The sequence below is a fragment of the Aphis gossypii genome, chromosome X (genome assembly GCF_020184175.1).
Source record: "Aphis gossypii isolate Hap1 chromosome X, ASM2018417v2, whole genome shotgun sequence".
Classification (NCBI taxonomy): domain Eukaryota; kingdom Metazoa; phylum Arthropoda; class Insecta; order Hemiptera; family Aphididae; genus Aphis; species Aphis gossypii.
This window is the reverse complement of record NC_065533.1, coordinates 47739741-47762152: the sequence shown is the minus strand read 5'-3', so window position 1 is coordinate 47762152 and position 22412 is coordinate 47739741. Positions and strand designations below refer to the sequence as shown.

The window sequence follows — 22412 nt, the reverse complement described above, 5'->3', positions numbered from 1 at the left end:
TATAATGGAATCATATATAATTTATGTGTTCTGCGATGTATAATAAGTCTGTATTATATAATTTATGTTATAAAAACCTATAGAACGGAACTAGGTTATCTAAAAACTAAAAAGATATTCTTAGACAGTTAGACGCAATATAGGCTATGATCTTTTTTAAACTTTTTTTTCTTGTAGAACTCAACATCTATAATTGATAATAATCTCGGACGAAAGTAGCATGTGCATATGATGAGATATAACAGCATCAGAGTCTTATTTCGTAGATATGCAGTGATTAAATTTAAATTTAACACATTTATTACAGGGAGATATTCAATGACTTGTATACTTTTTTTTTATGGAATTATTAAATTAAAATTAATTATGATAAATATACAAACCAAAATTTCTACTCACTAAGATATATTTATTTAAAATATTTAATGAATTATAAATTTTATTTTTAAAACCTGCGAATAATCTTTTAAATAAAACATGATTAACAATATTAAATTTGTCGCTTGTCTCAATATTAAAAAAAAAAAAATTGAATAATCCGCAGCTCTACATTAACAAAAATTAAATGTTATGTACTAAAATAATAATTGTAAACATAAACTTCATACCAAAAATATAATATAATAATAAAATTAGAAAATACCAAAGGTTAAAAAAATGTATATAAAAAAAAAAGTAAATAACTATGAATATATACGAACTAATTGCATAAAAATAAAATAATTATATAAAACCAGTATAATATCGATACGTGTACAAAGATTTTTATTTAAAATTAATTTTACGTCCATATGTATTTTAAAAACTACCAACACCAATAATTATTTAGGTACTTAATTTACTGTTAGATATTACTCGATTTACATAGTATATTTATACTGACAATCATTGTCAATTATTTAGTTATAATACTACAGAAATATATAAATACGAATTATAAGTAGATACATTACATTATTATTTTGCAGAGAGATTCATCGAATTCAGATATTTAAAATCGGATTTTTTGGAATTATTATAAATATATAAAGTTACTTGAAGATTATTGAGATTTTTTTTGGTCGAAAATATTTCAAATTCTAACCGTTTGAAAGGCAGGCGCGGATCCAGAACAAATTTTGCATGCCCCCCCCCCAAACCCCCGGATCCGCGCCTACAATGTAAGGCCTTTATAAATATCGCGTAGGCATTCTTATTAAGGCATAAACGTTTTGATTACTGAAAACACACAATTAATTTACTCACGAAAGAAAGGGCGGTGATTATTTAATTCGACGACACTATTGCAGCTGCAGCGCAGATCTGAACGCGTACCTATACAACATAATATTATTATTGGCACACTATTCTTTTCTCTCGTAATGCCGCCTGCGCATCTCGTCGATACCGGACAAGTACCACGTGCCCGGGAACAGCAGGGCCCGGTCGCCGGCCGGCGCGTAGGGCGCGCGGTGCAGCGACTCGCGCCGGACGTCCAGCGCGTCCGCGAACTGTTCGGCCGTGAACCGCGTCCGCCGCCGCAGACCGGCCGAGACGGACTCCCGGAGGCGGCCCACCATGGCGGCCAGACCGTTGTCCACCACCGTGATCGAGTACATGGACGACGCCAGACCGGACCCGTACGAGAACACGCCGATCCGCTTGCCGGCCAACCGTTCGGGCGGCACCGACAGCAGATACGACGCCAGTCCGCTGTACACGGACGCCGTGTACGTGTTGCCGACGCGCGACGCCAACATCAGCGACGGTTCGGTCTTGGCCTCGAAAACGGGCCGGCTGCGGTCCATCGCTGCCGCCTCAGCAGCCTTGTCGTCCGCGGAAGTCTTATCGGCGGCGGAAGTCTTATCGACGGCGGCGGCCTTCTCGTCCGCGGAAGTCTTCTCCCGGACCGAATCTTTGGCGTACAACCGGGCCAGAGCTTTGCGCACCAGTTTGCAGTACGGCGCGTGAAACACGAACGAATCGAACGCGTCGAGGCCGCGGACCGCGTGGCCCCGGGCGCCGCACTCGCCCCGGTACGACTCGTAGCACCGGTCCAGGGCGTTCAGATAGCACCGGACGGACAGTTGGCCGTCCACCACCGGGTACTCGGAGCCCAGGTCGGGCTTGTAGAAGTCGTACGCGTGGTCCATGTACGTGCCCCGCAGGCCCCGGTCGACCACCAGCGAGGCGCCCGGCCCGACGAGCATGGCCACGGCGCCGGCGCCGCCCGTCGCGCGGGCGCTGCTGCCGGCCGCGTACACGGCTATGTCGGCGGCCACCACCACGGCCAGCCGGCCGTCCCACGCGCTCGACTCGGCCCAGGCCAGGGCGTTGAACAGGGCCGCCGTGCCGCCGTAACACGCGTTCGTCGTGTCCACGCCCTCCACCCGGTGGTTGCCGGCGGCCGCGAACAGCTGCATCACCACCGTTTTCGCGCTCTTCGACTTGTCCACCAGCGTCTCGGTGCCCACCTCCAGGCGGCCGATGTCCGAGTAGCTGAGGCCGTTGTTCTCGACCAGCTGACTGACGGCCGTCAGGCACAGCGAGTTCACGTCCTCCAGGTCCGTGCAGAATCCCATTTGCTTTTGGCCCAGACCGACCGTGTACTTGCCCTCGGACACCCGGTCGTACCGTTCCAGGTCGGCTTGGTCCACGTACAGCGACGGTATGACGACGTGCATGGCGCGTATCCCGACGTCCTTTGGCCAACGCCGGTCGTCCTCCATCGCGCTCGCCGATGAAAATAAATAGGTAGTATAGGTACTTAAAATCGTCTCGGAACTCCTCGAGTCTTATAGCTGCGCGCTGCCGATTGGAACAAAACAAAAAAAAAAAAAACTGACCGATTAACTTATCTCAAAACAAAACTCGATTTTTTTAAATAAATAAATAAATAATGTATGTTTAATGGACTTTATACTATAAAACTTATTCTGACTTATATTTTTATTTATATTCGTACGAAAGCAACAAGTATTATATATTATATATATATTTAAACACGAAAATAATTTTGCCATGTGCTTACTATTGTTAAATATTGAATAAAAACAAAAATGTAGAGTTTTTTTTAAGACTTTATTAGTATTTACATAATTAAAGTAATCATTAAATATAAGTATAACAGAAAAATATCAAGCAATTTCAGAAAGTTATAACGTCAATATAAGTACACCAGACGCTATTCGACTGAAAAAATAATGTATAATAATGTAGAGCAAATCAATTATTCTTCATCTATGTATTATATAATACATTTTTTAGTAAATAAAAAAATGTTTTATAGAATAGGTACTAAAAACAACCATCCATAATTTCTATTCAGCTCTATAAAAATAGGAATATTTTAGGTACGCAAAAAAATAAAATGTATAGGTATAATATTTATTTTATGTTATGGTATTGGATAAATTTCATAAAATGACCTCGAACTAATTATTAACTCTTTTTTTACTTTATAAAAAGTTCTCTACAATATATAGTTATAATTATGATTAAAATAATACGCATTTTTAATATAAATTAGTTAATATTTTCAATTCTTTTTAAAGCTAAGTTAAAATTATATAGTTAAAATTATTCATTTATTGTATTATAGTTAAAAGTTTCGGTATAGATTATTAATACTGTAATTATATGCTCATTTATTATCTATAAATTATACATTTATAAAGATCATATAAAAGAAATTTAAACGAATATATTATATAGATTGAAATTGTATATGAAGTACTTATTGAACTTAAGTAAGAACCTAAACATTTCACAAGTATAACTAATTAGTATTGTTAATAATATTTAGCTACATAATCTTATGTTTATTTTAAGCAATTATTTTTTAGATATCGAACTTGGCACAGATTGAAAACTATTGAATATAATTACTTTCTACTTATTAGAATATTATTAATATTGCTATACCTTCTTATTAACCTATTTATTAATTTAAAATTTAAGAAATGATACTCTTTAATATTAATGTAATACATTTTGTTATTTTTAATATTAATTTTAATAATAATCAAAAAGGTATTCAATTTATAATACAAACATACTTGATTATTTAGTTAATAGCTCTTTATTCACGAAGTAAATTGTTGAGGAATTGAAAACTCACTATAAATAAAATGAGGTATGTTCACAGTTCGAACTTTAGATGTGAAGTGAACGAAAAAATGAACTGTGAATTGAAGAAGCCAGAAAAATAAATAAATTCTATGATCATGTACATATTTTAGTAGATACCTACACTACAATTAAGCTGCGGTTACACTGAAGTAAATATGTACGTATTAGGTAGGTTATGCGATTTATCAAAATAAAATTCAAATACAAATATATATCTATTCATTATTTCTACATATAAATTTGTATAAAACAAAATAAAAAGTATATTATATTATGATATATACCGAATGATTCATTTATCAAACTACATTAATTTTTTCGATAAGTTTAGTTTATTTAGAGCATTATTGTTTTAAAATCTTACAATAATTTAGAATATTATCATAATATAATTATTTCATATATATCCAATAAAATGTGTATTTGTTTCACACATTTTTAATAGCATAGTAAAAGGAAATTATATTTTATCATCAACTTTTCCAGTTATTATTATTATAAAATATTAAAGTGTCATAAGTTTATAAATACCTATACGTACCATACGGTTTTGTACATGTCATTTATAATTTATTAAATTATTAATTTGATAATACTTCAGATTTTCTATTGCTGAATAATCTTCTCTTCGTGTGTTTCATGTCATTGATCAATGTTCTTAGAATCTTCTGTCATCTAAGAAATTTATTTTTTCTCTGTACATAACAGTTTTTATAAGTTTATAACACTTTGATATGCCAAGCTAGTGATATTATAAAATAATTATCATAATATTACCTATTAGAAATGTTATTACTATAGCCATTATTAATTTATAAGTTAATATACCGATATAGGTACGTAACACGTTCCATATAGGTCCGTAATATGATAAATAGTTAAACATTAAAATACATATATTAAGCATTGTATTGTATAATATTGTAAACAACAAGACGTGTAATGCTGCAGGACGTGGGTTTTAGAATACGTTTAAATTATTAATATGATTTGAATTACATCAAAATAACTAAAATCTCTGTTAGGTATTTCAGTATTTGATTAAATATCAAAATAAATAAAATATTCGTTTTTAATAGAAATTTGAACTCGAAATGATTATAAAAAGATTGAGCGTATATATTGTATAAATTATGTTTATTATTTAGGTTGGTTTAAGAAATGAAAAAGTTTGAACTGTACTTTCAAGCCAAAATAATTAAAATATAAAATTGAATTTATTTTTAAATCTTAGATAAGAAAATTTAATACGACATTCCTCATAATTTTTTCTACCTATAATAAAATATTAAAATAAAAGTTTAATGTAATTCCACAAATATTTTTCATAAACATTTTAAGTCAGTCATTTTCAAATTTTAAATTTTGAACTGAATTAATTCATTGATTTTACAATAATGAGTGTTTTTTGTTACTGTGCGTCATCAGTATTCAGTATACACGATAAGTAGTTGATAAAATGCTTAAATCTTCAATTTTGTTGGTGTTTACTGATAGAAAATTGGATCTAGCTTGTATTTTATATAAGTATTAGATTAAATTTAAAATTTTCTAGTATATTATTCAAAAAAATCCATAATAATAAACAAAAATATGAGAATAAATGTAAATATTTACACTAAATCAATTTTGTTTTAATAATGTAACTAAAAACAAAAACAGAAAATACTTGAAAACTTCACTAAACGTTTTTATTATCTATTATTTTCTTTGCAAAATGGTAAGTATTTCGGGCTATTTATTATATGCAGGGGAAATTTTCGATTTTTTTTTTTTTTTTAAATGCCGATAAAAATATTTATTCCCTGATTAAAAATGTTTGAAAAATGAATACAAGATTCCGCACATATATTTATTTTAAAGGTATGTAAAAATATTTAAAGTCATATTATGTAAAATTTATTTTTATAAATATTATAAATTTAAACTTATAAAATTTATAAATTGAATAATATTTCCAAGATCTCATCAGAAGTAAATGAAAATTTCGATGTTTAAATATAATTATTAGAAGAAAAAACAATTTTAATTAATAATGTGTTTTATTTAAAAACAAAAACGATTTTTTTACTAAAACCAAAATAAATGATTTTTGATAAAAGTATCATTAAACTTTTAATGAAATCATAACTATAGTTTCATTTAAAGAATCTATAATTTTATTGGCTGCATCCTAGTTCCGTACCATACATAAAAATTGAATTTAAAAATATATTAGTTTTGTTCCGGGATTTTTATAAATATTCTAATTACGTTCTGTGTCAAACATTTAGTTATTCCAATTCGGTTCCTTTTGTATGTCTTTTTATATTACATTGTAAGTATAAGTATAAAAATGCACAACTTAATAACTTCAACAATCGAATTTAATAATAATATATTATTTAAAGATAAAGATAATGTTATGACTCCAGTATAACTTTTATTATTTAATATTAAATTTACTGCATTTTATATTATTATATATAGGTACATAATACTACAATTACGATTAATTAGGATTAAATTTGAAGGTGTACTAATATTATGAATACCTACATTTTTTGTATGTATTTACAATATTTATACATATTATTTAATTTAATTTCAACAAATATTTCAATTAAGTACATATTTTTAACTGGGACGGAATTGGTATGATAAAAGGTTAATGGGAAGAAACTCGGATGTAGCCATTCTAATGAAAATTGTTGTAAAAAAATAGTAGGTATATATTGTACGCAAAAGAATTTATCTTACTCTAATTTAACTGCTGCAAATTTGTACCTCGTATATGATTGATGAGCGATGGTTAATGGTTAATTTATTTTTAATTCGATATTAAACAAGAATACAATTTATAAAATGAAAATACTCAAATATGTGTATATAATATATATATATATATATATATGAATTATTTAAAAAAATCAAAACATTATAATAAGTGTAAATGTATAGTCCGCTACATATGATCACAGCCGGAGATAGTTGTGAGGAGAGTGCCGAAGTCCCAATGGAAGACATATAATATATTATTTAATTCAATAAATAATAATGATCATGATGATATTGTCACTCTCGTTATAGCAATTAATTATTAAGAGTGGCTATCACTACTATTAAAACGTATAATGATTCAATTTTTTTATTATGATTCATAAGTATAGGTAATTAATTAATTTAAAATTTAATAAGCATATATGACTCATTTTAAAATAAACATATCACAAAAAATCTTAGCTCAGACACAGTTCATATTAATTTAAGAATATTCAATATATTATGTAACTTTGTTCCAATATTAACTATAAATGAGCTGTCTTAAGAAACTGATACCTATGTAGATTTGTTATGTTGAGCGTGTTTAAAACAAATATATAACATAGGTACAGTTAATACGATACTAAAAGTCCGCTAAGCAGTTAAATGTTTAATACAATTTAAGTAACGTCATCATTGATAACGATAGTTAGTAATTTGTACCTATTTATTATTTGATCCATATAATTTAATAATATGAGATTGTTGTAACCAATAAATAACTATTAATATTGTTGACTATCTGATCCCGTGCACTTCGTTGCCCATTAAAAATTCCAAACTTTTACTCTCTTATGTTTATGCGAGCAGTATATTATCAGGTAGGCAATCCACCCGTGGTGGATTCTGTACCTCGCGAGGTATACGTAAGTTTATAATTTTTAATCCTTAAGTTTCAAAGTTATATCAATTTTTTTTACTACGGTGATCGGTGGATAAGATACAATAATGTGCTATCTCGTGGTTTTTATATAGTTGGTATAACAAACTGATTTATGAGTTGACACATTCATCAATCATCACTTTATTATTACAACTAATTTTTATTAAAAACCAATAGCAAAAATGTATAAATGATTTATTTTTAAATAATAATAATAAAAAAATATGTATATATAATATATATAAAGGAAAGTGTACTTTAATAACAATCAACGCAGAGTCGAACCTATTTGAGTTATCGCATTTAAATTTTGAGGATGGATTAATATTATAATTTCACCGTATTTTTATTGATAAAAATAAAGTTAATTTTATTTTTAGTTTTATTTATTTATTTTTTTTATTAAAAATAAATTATTTATAAATTGTTTCTATATTGTTTTTTGATAAAAATATTAAAAACAAAAACTTATTTTTACAGCAAACCTTAAACTTCTTATAACTATTTAAATAATTAACTTTTTGGATTTTTCTCTTTTGATAGCTCATCTGTACACCGATTACTTGCGTTAGAAAAAGAAATCATGAAAATCGGTCCAGTAGAACTTCAGATATAAATGTCATAACTCTCAAGAAATCGTTTCACGTTTTAATAAAAGATAAAGATGCTTGTATTGGTTTCAAAATGATGTCTTCTATGCATATTTTATATATATTTTTAATTTTAATTTAAAAATTGTGTAATTAAAATAAAAGTGCAAAATGTAGTATATTAATGTACTGAATTAATTATGAATTTATGTGTTTAAACTGTGTGCTATAAATGTAACATAATTGATAAACATACTCGTTTTTTAAATTTTTTTATATTAATTGGAACCAAACAACATAAACATTATAGATATCTTTCGCTATTTGTAGGAATTATGATGTTGTTATATGTTTAATATTATAGTTTTTTCTGGTTTATTATTAAGTAGGTAAAAGAAAAAATATGTATGTAATTCTTAAATTAATATATAAATGATGAAGTGAAATTATTATTTTTTCTGTTATTTCGATGATGAATATCATATTATAATATTATATAATATATGGTACTAAATACATATTTTGTATATTACATTATAATGTCATACATTTTTACTTCTCTAATTATATTAATTTTCCTAGTTTTACAACTATTTATTTAGTCTGGAAGTTTATGTTCACGCATTTGTATGTTTTTATTGAATGGGCAAAAAATTGCTTTACCTATATCAGCTACAAATTTGAATTATACAAATCCAAATATGCAATTTATTGTATTAAGCATATAATTTCATATTTTGAGGTTTTTCAATTTATTTTTTTCATATTCTTTGTTGTTAACTGCATATATTAGTGTCAATTATTTGAACTCAATAAATATATCACTTCAAAAAGATAGATAAATAAAATATAAAATTAATTTGTGTTGATCAAAGTTTTATAATAAATCGTAATTTAAAAAAAAAACATTTATTTAATAATTTATATTATCTTATAATTTTCTGTTGAAATAAATTTATAATTTACAATAAAATAATAATTTTAACTATTATAGTTTGTGTAATTGAAATAAAAATGTTGTATTTAAAGGAGTTTTTACTTCTATTTATAAATTTAAAAAATTTAAGGTCATAGGTGTGTATCAGTATTTTTAAGCACATAAGTACTTACATAAGTAAATATATTTCAATAAATTTTAGTGCATAAAATTTTGGAGCCTACGAATAATAATTTATTAAAAGAAAAAAATCACTATACAACCATGTATATAAGTCCTATGTATAGTGTATACATAAATATACAAAATACTTTGATTTTTGTTTTTTGTTCAGTCTGTACTTTGGAATCCTAATAAATCTGAGAACATTTCATCAAAAGTGTATGTCTGTAATTTAAATATAGATTAATGTAGCTATTCATTAGATTAAAAGTTTCATGTTAAATTTTATACCTATAGTAGATTTTGCAAAGAGTTTAATATTAGGTACCTAGTAATTGTGGGAATAGAAAATAATCGAAAATATATACTCTAATGTATTTATTTCTTTATTTATGTAAATAGTGTATTTTAGCATGTTATACAAATATTGCCAAATTCATTAAATATGACATAATAACATTATATACTTTAATAGTTTTTAATAGGTACCTACTATACAAAAAAATTGTATGATGTATCATTGCAAGTCAACAATTTTGTATGAATAAAAAAAAAAAAAAACAAAAATAAATAATCAATAATTAAGCATTAGCTAGACCAGTAGCTCTGTACGAATTTTGTGTAGGTATATGTGAAGAGTACCTATCTAATTAAGTTTTTGATCAAATAGCTTGAAATATTTGAAAGTAATAGCTTAAAAAAAAATGAATCTCGAAGGAATGATATTATATGTATCTATGAAAAAAATTGTAAGCTATACTTAAATAAAAGCTTATTGACATAATAAGTATAAATAAGGATACTTAAATAGTAATAGGTATAGGAATAAAATTTAAATAATTTAATATTGACATTTTTCAAATGCGTTTTCTAAGTAGGTATACGTACGAATGGTAAAGCCAAGTGAATCAAGTCGGCGTTTTCACCTGAACCTGACGATATGTCTTTTGTTGTTTTTAGCAATGTGTTCAAAATAATTTCTAATTCTCGAGGATTAATTTTTTCGCCTAATTTATGATAAAAACGTATTTTTAGAAGGTCAAAATATTTACTAATGATCGTTATTTGACCTTTATTTTTCATCATGTGAACAAACGATTCACGAGTCAGTATCTTGTTTTCTCCGTAAGCATTTACAAATTGGTCATTTTGTATTAATTCGTTAAACGCCACGTGAAGTTCTTCACATTTAATTTTTAACTGTGGCTTATAATTCAAATACAAAATAACAAACTCTTCGAATGTCATCATGGAGGAATTGCCTATTCTACTGAACATTTCATATAGCATATTTGATAACTGAAAATAACCAATACACTCGTATTATCAAACGATTATATAATTTAAGCTATTATATATTATTATATTATTTTAGCCGATAAGAAATGTGATATTTAAGGCCCTATTTTGTGTCCACTATAAATAGTATAATTGTATGATTGGTGTACGACACAATATCTTATGAGAAAATAGTACAAAATATAATATTTATAATACGCGCATTATAACGTACAATATATTATATTATAAATTATTGCGCAATACCGACTTAGTATAGCAAAAACCAATCGAGAAAAGTTGATATATTACACGGAATTTTTATAATCATAAAATAGGTACGACCATTATCAATTTACTTCCGTTTCAGAAGGAAAATATCCCATGGCTCTCATGAGAAAAGATAAGTTGTAAACGTCAACATAATCGCTGATAACTGTGGTTTCTGGATTTCGGCTGTTTGCTAATTGAACACAAGAAAAATATTCTTTTAATTCTGTAATTTCAGGACCATTTTCGCCGCCTTCTAGAAGAGAACTGTATGCTTTTAAACCGACACCGCCGTGCTTTTCTAATTTATCTAAATAACTTAACGAAAATTTAAATATATGTTTTAGAATTTACACGAAAATATACAAGCCATCAAGTATAACTCGCATAAATAGGTATGAGTTTTATATATTTGTACAGTGCATGCGATTATAGGTTTGAAAGTAACGGGGGAAAATAATTGTGTAAACATTTGAAAAACGATTCTTATCAAAGAAATCGAGTAGGTTGCCTAGTTTAAGTAATGATTATCAACATGCTTTTTTGAAATTATTTTCATCTTTTTTTTCGAAAATTGTTGGAACAGTTATGACAACTATTAAAATTATTTTTTTATAGTACATACTTTTAATCGACTACGCCAAATTGTTAATCATTAATCAATAAACACGATAAGTACAAAAGACTATTCGAGAGTTTATTGTATTAAGGAAATTATTGTAAAACAATTTTCTCTCAAATGCAAAATGTGCATAATAATTAATAACACACTTATGAGTACCTACTATAAATTATAATGAGTAATGACTTATGCGTTATGATGTACACTCGTATATTTTTATACGCATATTCAATTATTTTGTATATTATGATGTATTTTATTACTTCAAATGCACAGACCAAATTATCATCGCAGAGCTATTTTCGTTAATAACAAATAAATACATGCTATCCATTGAAACATCAATATCGATAATCTAAAAAATAAAAATGTTTATCGAAACACAAGATAGGTACATAATACGTTTTATATCATATAATGGTTTATAATTAGTTTACATCTTTACAGGATTATATTAATCATATTATATTAACTAAAAAAAAACATATATTCTGCAGTTACAATTTGTCCAATATAATCTTTTATATTACACTACCTAATATAAATGGTTTGAATAATATTGTCTAATATATGGCCAAATGGGGCAATCTTTTCATTCACAGAATCTATCATAGTTATTGTTTTTATAATCTCAAAATAAAAGTTAATGAATAAGTAACGATTATAACAGGACAACTTACTTTTGTTCCGGAACCGAGCACAGCCGCGTTTTTGTACGGATTTCCATCGATGGGTTGTCGTAAAATTCCAATATCTGTGTCAGTGCAAAAAAATATATTATTGCTGAACTTGGGAGACTCCTAGAAATATAAATTTTTTGTTAACATCGGTGTATATTTGAAATAACCAACCCCTTGATAACAATCACATCAAATAATTTGCAGTGGTAGAATATATTATTAACATTCACTCGACCAGGTCGGCTTTCGAAAGGTTTTTGATTAGAATTGTTAAAAATTATTATGTTTATAGGTAAATTTCTGAGATGTTCTCCGTTGTACTTTTTATAATTGGATTCATGCTTGAATAAATGCACAATATTTTACACATAGGAGTGGGACGGGTCTTATGAAAAAGTAGTCATTACGAGACTGGGAAAAATAAAATACAATGTATCGTATTCAATATTGAACGTAAAAAAAATGTTTACATGATACTAAAAAATTGTTTTATTTTAATGAAATAAGATTTAAATTATTTCATAGTTATGATGTGGGATCAGCTTTTATAGCACATTTATAATTGGAAAAAAAATAAGCATAATAATATTAATATGCACCTCACTATGACTTTAAAAAAAATCATGAAATATTCGAAAAATATATTAGCAAAAACGATTGACTGACAAAATCGTCTCAAAATATTGAGAACAGATAATTTTATAAAGGTACCTTTTATAAAGTATTCGACGCGATTAAAGTGACGATAAAACAAATGAAATATAATGATATTTATATTTTTTTCCAGGAATAACCTTAAAAAAAATATATTGAGAAATAAAATAAATATTAAAAAAAATTATAAACCTGATTTTTTTTTTTTTGTTTGAGATCGTATCTATATTCTATATAGATGCCACATTAGGCTGGTCTTAATATTGTTAATTGCTAAGTATAATATTTACTTTCATTACTCGAATCGGATTTTCGAGATTGACTCCTAGAGTGGTACATATGCACCGTTTGTCGTTCCACAAGGATAAACGTAACTATGTAAAATCATATGAACATAAATGAAAAAATAATAGTATATAAAACCATCAGTTAATAGATTAAACTCAATGTAGGTACAATTGGTGCATACATCATTTCCGCTAATAATAAAATTTAATTTATCCCTATTGATGGTCGATTTCATCATATATAGAGGTTCGTTGTACGATTCTGTTCTCATCATTTTTACGAGTTTGGGGTGCTCGTTATCTTTTCTGTAAAAATATCAAAACGATCATATCCGGTAATTTACATAAAAATTGATACGGTAATAACGTGATAACAATCATATATTTCATTAATATTTCAATCGGGCTATTATTAATAAGCTCGTTTTAAATGTCCAATTATTGAAGTGGTCCATTATATTATAATAATTACGTTTTATCAAAATCTAATGCGATGATTCTGTGATCCACCCCGAGGCTGTAAATCAATAGATTATTTTTGGACTCAGTTATTAAAATATTTCGAATGATTCCCTCGTGGACTTCGTAACATCCGTAATATTTAACACTGAATTCGTCCGGATTTTGGAGCTGTGTGATGCCATATAGATATATACCAAACAAATTGTCCTGCATCATTATATTAATATGTACTCGTATTAATATGTTTGATAATCAGAACATTTTATACCTGAACATCGCAGTGTATAAGATGTACATATTAGACTAGTATTTCTCAACCCGCTAGTTGTCAACATGATTTATATTAATACAAAAAAAAAAAAAAGTAAAACTCCCAATAATAAATAATTAATATGTCACGTATTCACGCTAATTTTGGATCATGTTAAAATGATGTATAAGTTCTACAGCTACGATATACCTACAATAATTAGTGCAACAAATTATATTTAACTAAGAATAGACAAAATCATTTTAGATCGTTAACACCAACTAAGCCATTCAAAAAAATCTTAATTTAAAAATAGTTATTTTAAAATGTGTTCACATATATTTATGATAAAGCAAATAAAGGGAATTCAATAGTTAAAAGAATTGAAATATCCTTGATTTATGTTTTATATACCCAGGCAACTATATAAGTATCGTACTACTAGTATTCAATTTTAGTGCTAATTAAAGGCGTTTATTAAAATATACGCCAGTCGCCAGAATAAAAATGTTTTATTAGTAGATGTATTAACGTTAACACTATAGTCACGTCACGTAATAATATGACGTACAAGTCGTACAACACATCCAGTATTATACTATTATACCACCTGTATATGGTCAAACACTGTCTTAACATAATACATTCAATACATTTGAAGACAATATTTTTTCAACTATTACTACTCTCTATTACTTATTTTCACAAAATTATACTCTCTATATATACAATGTATAATATTTGTGAGTGTGCTTACTATCTATACATTATAAATGTCCTATATTACTTATACTATACGTATAATATGAATTTTAAATATCATAAAAAATCAATAAAAGACATCTCAAAATAAATATTTGTTTGATAATTAAAATTATTATTAGACTCCTACATTAACACTTGCTAATAAAAGTTCACGGAATTTGTAACAATATTTATATATATAGCCATATAGGTATATATAAAATTGTAGGTATTAATATTTTAAAATTTTAAAGATTTGTGATGAATACTTTTTATAAAACTAAAATTCATGCATATGTAATATGTACCTATGTACCTATACTTTATCATATTATGTAGTTTTTACAGTGTACATTGTGTTGTAAACAAAATTTCACATTATTAAAACTTACAGTGTAAACCACGTACGTCGAAGACTCGTTAAACGTTATGTGCTTAACTGGTGATTTATTCCAATTGAATGATGTATTTTCCATCTTATTCATTAAGCTATAAGGATCTATAAACTCAAATAATCCATCTGCACGGCCGTAACAAAGATATATTCCTGAAAGAAGAGCATTCTACTCTTATAACAATCCATATTATAATAACTTTTTAGTTTCTTTCATAAAAATAATACATGCCATTTGGGGAATATTTTATACAGGTGACCTGATGGTCTTCTTTAAACTCCTGATTGCCGATTACTCTATTGACAATTTTCTTCTTTCGGTAGTTAAACACAACAAGTCCTCCGATTGAATTGCCCATTACTAATTCGCTTCTATTATAATATGAATAATACTATTTTTATTACAGAATTGTGAGTACCGATATAATGCTACATTAAGCCTATAAACACATCAAAAATACGATCTCTTAGTTCTTACCTGTTGGGGTGTACTGACAATGCGGTAATGAATTCTACTTCACACTGTTCAAATATATAATCAAAATTTTTGTTAGTAATATCGATGTAATAAATTTTGCAGTTTCTCGTACCTAATGTAGACACATTTACAAGTGAGCAATTTAATGAGTAATTATTTTTTCCGATTGATTTACACGGTGCGTAGTTAAATATCAATTATAAGTACTTATACAAAGTGGACTGCATTTAAAATCTTGGCTGGCGGTGAAATCGGCACCAATTTCGGGGCTAATGTCACACCACGACATAGAGTCGTCATCGAGCGAGATTATTTTTTTCGTTACTTCTTCTGAATTTTTGTCCGTACTTGAATTTTCTTTTTCTAGGGTAAAGTATTATTATCTTATACCTAGGAATATAACTCAGGAAACATGTGTAATATAAAACGAATTTATTTTAATACCAACCATTTTCTACATGAATTTGATTGCCGATTATTGCAATGGAAGAAATGGGATCGCCTACAAACATGTTCAAGTGGTACAGTACACGCAATGATTTCTCGTAAAAAAATATATCACCGTTCGTATTGCCTGTTATGATATGGCTGGAAAAAAGTACATTAAACAAAGCTATAAAAATTTCCTAATATAGTGGTAAATACTTTTGGATACACATTAAAGTAGTAATAGAATGCTCGTCTAATTTGACGTGTTTTAAATATAGTTTGTTGTTCGTTATCGGTTCATTTGCAATTTCCATTACATCATAATCGGTGTCGTCCCATACAGTTACCCAACCTAATAACGATGGGATAAAAAAAAGACTTACACAAATATTTTAAGATACCTATGATCGCACAAATCTAAAAACATTCATTAATATCATAGATACCTCCAGTAGACGCCGAGAAAACTTGACGACTGTTTGTTAAATATGTTGACTGTGTATAATTATATTTTTTTTGCATTAGATCTTGGGCCGGAATAGTAATTATTATTTTAATCGTATAGTCTACATTTTTTTGTGAATTTTGTTTGTTAATATTTATATCCATTTTTTCCAGAGTCATAAAAAATACAAGTTTTTCGGTAGTCAGACAGTAGAAGTTTGTATTATCGTAGCAGCATGATAGATGCACGATCATATCAATACTGTTGTCGAGTTTTGTTGAACCTATTGAACAATATTATACGTTTCAACGAAAATCATGCAATGTTAATTTAAATGACGTATGCACTAAAATAGATGTACACATTGCTGTTACATACAAATCGATTCTTCGTTGCCCGATGTCCATTCCCATATGCTAATCGTCTGTTCACCGTTAGTATCTGCAACCGATATCGTAATCACATATTGTGAATCGATGCTGAACTTTACGATGGAGATTCCAATTTTAAATGGTGACAATACCGAAAAAACTGGAACCCTAAAAAAAAGGTAGTAGAGTAGGAAACCACTCTGCTATAAAGTAGGTGTCAAATATACTTCACTATTGAGGGTTAAATCACTAAAAATTATAATGCATATTATGTGTTTGATTCGAATTCAATGATAAATTATTGCATACGAACAGCGATCTTGAACAAAGACGGTATGTCAGTACTAAGTATATTAATTTACGATATATTTATATTGCTATAAAATTAATCTAGTTATTATTTTTATTTTTTTTTTTTATCGAAAACATTACATTTGAAAATGTCATTGTATGTATAAAATATTAATACGAGTTAATAGTTTCAAGAACAAACGAATATTTTTAAATTGAAATAAAATAATTGATATCGTTATTTTTCTTGTTAAAATTACAATTCTAAATTTTTAATCATTCAGTTGTTATAACGGTAAATCAACTATTTTTTTTAAATGATAAAAATTATATTTTTAAATGATTCTGGTTGACTTTTTTGTCAGAACATTTTATGAACAAAATTATCAGTTTTGATTAATTGTTTATATTTTTATATACTTAAATCGATATTTAATGACACGCATACGGCATACATATTTTTGTTTTTTTGAAACTCCATATTATCGATCCATGATCATTAAAATAACACGCATTCAATGATATACCTAATGACATACTCAGTATATATATATATAAAAAAATGCCAATTTAAACATTGGAGAAGATTTTAAGTATTTACAGTTTTTCATTTTTGAATTATAAAAAAATAACTGTTTAATGAGAAATTTTTATTTTATGCTTGAAATCTAATTTAACAAAAGTTAAACTGAGATGCTCATAAAAAATGAGAAATCTTGAATTCTACTTTAAAACCTTATGTGTATGAGTATTAAAAATTGCATTGTTTTTTAACAACAAAATAATTTACATATTTTCGCAATCTTCATGGACTTCATGAAAATTCCAATTTTAAACCTTTATACAAAATATATTGTTACTATGTTTTATGATATTTTTTAGTTAATATGTAATGAACCACTTATAAAAAATCTTACATTACATTTTTAAGGTGTGTCAATGTTATCAAATTTCATAGAAAAAAATCAGTATGTCTGAAAAGGTCAAGAAGAGTTAAAATATTTTGAAAATTTTATCATATATAGAAAATATTTATGTAAACATTTGGTAATATTTACAAGTATCTAAGACTATTTTTTTTTGTGAGTGACAAAAAAACTTTTTCTGTCATTTTCAAATGTATTGAAAATATATATAAGTATTTTTAATTTGTTTGCCAACCAAAGTATAAAATAAATACAATTTGCTACTAAAATTTAAAATTGAAGATTGAAGAATTTTCACTCAACATGTAATGACAGATAGTAAAAAAATACTCATCGCTTCATTCAAAATTTAAAATAAGATTAATTCTTATCGTTTTTAATTATAATAGAATTTCGATAATCTGAATTAATTGTGATCGCACCTGGTCAGGATAAGTTTTTATGGGTACATTGGGTACTAGCATTGATTTTAGAATATATTCTAAAATCAATGGTACTAGGAATTAAAAAAAAAAAATTTAATGTAATATAATATATTATTACATGATGTCCTGTCCCTTTTACCTTTATCCATACAATTTAATAGTACCATAACTATAAAATTAATATTAAATTTCAAATAAATATTTACAGTAATTTCGTAACAAATCGTTTCAACTGTCTTAAATAATTAATACCTAAGTGAAGAATTCCAAACTATTAGCATTGAATCGTCGCCTTTATCAACTGTGACGAACCAACAACCATCCGGATTGACATCAAAACTACTAATATAATTGCGCTATAATCCATTGAATACAAATTAATGATAATGAATAGATACTAAATATAAAACACGTATACTATTTATATGTACATATTTATGACGTATACATTATATTATAAATATATACATATACCATACATAAATTGTACATAGGTACGTTAATGTTATAGTACATTATATAATTTAGGTATAATACACGCCTACTTCAAAAACGTATTATTTATCAATAATTATAGTTTAAAATATTTAGGAATGCTAAAATTTCTAGAATTTGATATTAAGGAGTATAGAAGCTGATAAGCTTTTAGTACACAAACTTGTTTTACAGAAATAACGTATGCAGCGTTAAAAGTCAGATTTTATTTTATTTTAAAGATCAAGGTATAAACATGTAGGATTTAACTTAATTTAAAAAACTCAATTCTCAATTTCAATTCTTGTAATAAATTACATTATATTATACATTTTTTTGTAAATTTTAGTATTTTGTAATGTTATTTAATTTGTTCGTGTTATTTAAAGTTAGTTAAAAAATCTGAGTCAAATGTGACGTGAATAAAATTCTTTTTAGAAATAAAAAAAAATTTAACAAAATTATCCGACTATTCTACGAAGTATGATTGTTTTTTCTTATAAAGTCATTTTTGATAATTTAAAACGTCATGTCATGTAGAATATAGATAACTAGAAATTGTTAAAATTTAATAAATTTGTGTTATTTAATGTCCTTTAATAAATTTCCGGCTCTAACGTCCTTAATAGAAAAAAAGTAAATAGCGTAAATAATTTTGCCTATAATAATTGAAAATTAAAATTTTTTTTATTGGTCATTCGTCAGTGTTTAAAAAGTTTAAAAATTTAGTGTAGGTATAATATTATATTTACATGTCCGGTTAACATGTTCATACATTTTTCTTTATTTATTGTGTTAAATTCAAATACAATACCAATTTGATCAGTAACAAAAAATATCTGCAGTGAGTTAGTTTCATTAAAATCTTCGTTTAAGATACTTTTCAATCCGATTTTACAGTTCCATCCAAAAGTCCATAAAGGTTTCTATTTAAAATAAAACGAACAAATATTTACATTAATTATATTAATAAATCCTAAAGGACCCATAGCAGTTGTTAAGTGTTGTTGTTGTTAACTTTAACTGTAAAAACTCGAAGAAACACGTATTTAATCAGAAGTATATATATCAGAATTCAGAAGTATAATATTATATTCACCATTCATAACAAGGAACTTTAAATGATTACTAAGATAAAACTATTTGTTTAATATTAGATATTTCTATGATGATTTTTCATGAATTCATGAGTATTAATAGTATTTTTTTTAAATATAGTGCATATTTACATCAAATTAAATAAAACGTTTTTTTCAAAACATCATAAATTTATTGGTACAATGAGTCTCTTTGTAACTATGTTAAAAAAATTATCTTATATAATTATATAGTTATATAAAAGCAAATAAAGATGATTTAAATAAACGATAACAATTCTAATCATTTTGTTTACTTACTAATGGAGAATCAATGTGATTTTCGAAAATATCAGCACTTTTATTAGGGTTTCTAAGAATTTGAAATCGCGTTTGATTATTATTAGTCATTTTTGTTTTTTTCCTTTGTCACGTTAATCTTATAGAAAAAATTATAAATACATAAAACTGCACGTTCATAAATTAATCGCTGTGTACCCTATTAGTGAAAATATATGTTTTTCTCTATTAGAATATTACGACGTTCCTAGGAAACATTATAATATATATTAGATTATTCGCGGTAGCGCGGCCGGTTGTATAAAAATTAACTAATGTAATTATTAATCTAATAAATTTAAAAAATGTACTTATTACTACTGTATTATCTACTGGACTTATTATGGGTTATTATGGGTCAATTAAACCATTAATTTACTATTAATTCAATATTATAAGTTATAATTAGGGCTGGGATTTTGAAGCAAAAGCATATTTTTTTCTGGTGATCCGAAATGTTGGTCGATAAGTATAAAATGTGTTTTGAATGATACTAATTATTTTAATGTAATTTTTTTTTTTGACTAAGTTTTCTTAGTTTTTAGAGAATTTTTCACAATTTGTTCATAAAATGAACGAAAATTGTTGTGATTAACTAGAAACTTTCGATAACTGACGAAGATACCAATAATAAATTATATAGCATGAAAAGTTCTCGTCGATAACAATTTTATCATAGCTACTCAAATTATCGCCTATATTTTATTATATCTACAAATATCTAACATTCAATTAATTAAGTATCAACCTACAATACTATAACAAAAAAAAAAAAAAAATACACTACTGTAGTATTATTAATAATTTTTTTTCCAATTTTTTGTCTATAATAAATAAATTTAAATAGATTTTTATAGTGAGTTTTTTGGTTTTTTTTTTTTTTAGTGCCATTTTTTGAGATTGTTTAGGTCATTAAAATCCTATTGCATTAGTTATAATAATATTTAAAGATAGGCATGTGTGCGCAGTAGTAAACCAACATTTTTCGAGATATCCCATACCACTTCACTCTACTTGCTTACTTGCTTAAACTTTAAATATACTTGTAACTTAAAAATCACTTAAAATGTTTAAAAATATACTTATGGACGGGTTACGAGTGTAGTTTATAAAACTGTTACCTACGAATGGAACATGAAAATACGAATGAAATTTTTCATAAACCTAAAAACATGATTATTATAGTAATATAATGACATTAACTTTCCTTTAAGTTTTTGTTCTTTCTCACTTTTAGAAGTTATGGGTTTTAAAAAATCAATAAGACAATAACGTCATGTATTTCACCTATGAAAATTTGATATTTAATTCAATACATTTTTTAAAGAGCTGTAATACATCTTGTGTTTATGCCGACATTGAAATTAGAATATTAAATATTTTAATGTAAATATTTTAAACAAGTAATTTTTCTTTAGATATTGAATTATATTTTTAATTGCTTTCCTATAGTATGCTGTAGTTGGAGTTTTAATGTCGATGGATTATATTGCACTGTTGCATGATTCGTGATTATGATCTTCATTTAAACATTTTATTTTTTAACAGAAATTATTAACGATTAATTGCTTTTTTGACATAATTAATGTTATGGCTTAAATTTTAATTTTCTAATTTTAGATATCATCGTGCAATTGTTTATTAATTATTAATTATTCTCGTATACTATTTATTTGCATACTTTTGGAATGATTCGGATAAAATATGCGAATAATTTGAACTTAGCCAATATAATAAGTAATTTATCATCAATTAAAGAACATTTGAAAATAACCTACTAACTTTGAAAACCAACTTGTTATTATTTGCTTGTTTTTAGTATATATTAGGAGTTAATTGGATACCTATAGTAAGTGAGTCAAATTCTTGGCCTAAATAGTACAACTAAAATAAAAAAAAAGATTTTGACAATTGACCTCACGATAATCGATAAGAAAAATAAGGTTAGCCCAAAAACATTTTTATGTTAAAGATTTTAAAAATGTAAGTATAGCAGCCATTTTCTTTGTGAGGCTTTTATAATTAAAACCTCG

The 22412-nt window shown here is 27.0% G+C and overlaps 2 protein-coding genes across 7 annotated transcripts; both read right to left on the bottom strand.

The window, feature by feature from the left end:
• Positions 1-436: 436 nt before the first annotated feature.
• LOC114132152 (hydroxymethylglutaryl-CoA synthase 1-like) lies at positions 437-7070 on the bottom strand. Of its 3 annotated transcripts, none has more exons than XM_027997538.2 (2): positions 6850-7070; positions 437-2787 (listed from the first exon to the last, which is right to left on the bottom strand). In XM_027997538.2, exon 2 carries the CDS (start codon positions 2706-2708, stop codon positions 1344-1346), a length of 1365 nt encoding a protein of 454 aa, XP_027853339.2. In that variant the 5' UTR covers positions 2709-2787; positions 6850-7070; the 3' UTR covers positions 437-1343. The 3 variants fall into 3 exon arrangements, with proteins under 3 accessions (XP_027853339.2, XP_050063466.1, XP_050063465.1); XM_050207509.1 differs by lacking the exon at positions 6850-7070 and adding an exon at positions 4652-4798; XM_050207508.1 differs by lacking the exon at positions 6850-7070 and adding an exon at positions 4038-4176.
• Positions 7071-9502: 2432 nt separating this feature from the next.
• On the bottom strand, positions 9503-20577 carry LOC114132151 (cilia- and flagella-associated protein 251-like). Of its 4 annotated transcripts, none has more exons than XM_050207851.1 (20): positions 20362-20577; positions 19717-19890; positions 18743-18846; positions 16856-17016; positions 16479-16760; positions 16249-16384; positions 16052-16191; positions 15811-15966; positions 15604-15715; positions 15358-15497; positions 15124-15278; positions 13748-13944; positions 13445-13581; positions 13279-13362; positions 12335-12408; positions 11918-12009; positions 11122-11350; positions 10555-10783; positions 10373-10491; positions 9503-9709 (listed from the first exon to the last, which is right to left on the bottom strand). In XM_050207851.1, the coding sequence occupies exons 1-20, from the start codon at positions 20449-20451 to the stop codon at positions 9653-9655; spliced, it is 2868 nt and encodes a 955-aa protein (XP_050063808.1). In that variant the 5' UTR covers positions 20452-20577; the 3' UTR covers positions 9503-9652. The 4 variants fall into 4 exon arrangements, with proteins under 4 accessions (XP_050063808.1, XP_027853338.2, XP_050063807.1 ...); XM_027997537.2 differs by having other exon boundaries at positions 12335-12454; positions 13458-13581; XM_050207850.1 differs by having other exon boundaries at positions 12335-12454; positions 13288-13362; positions 13458-13581.
• Positions 20578-22412: the final 1835 nt, after the last annotated feature.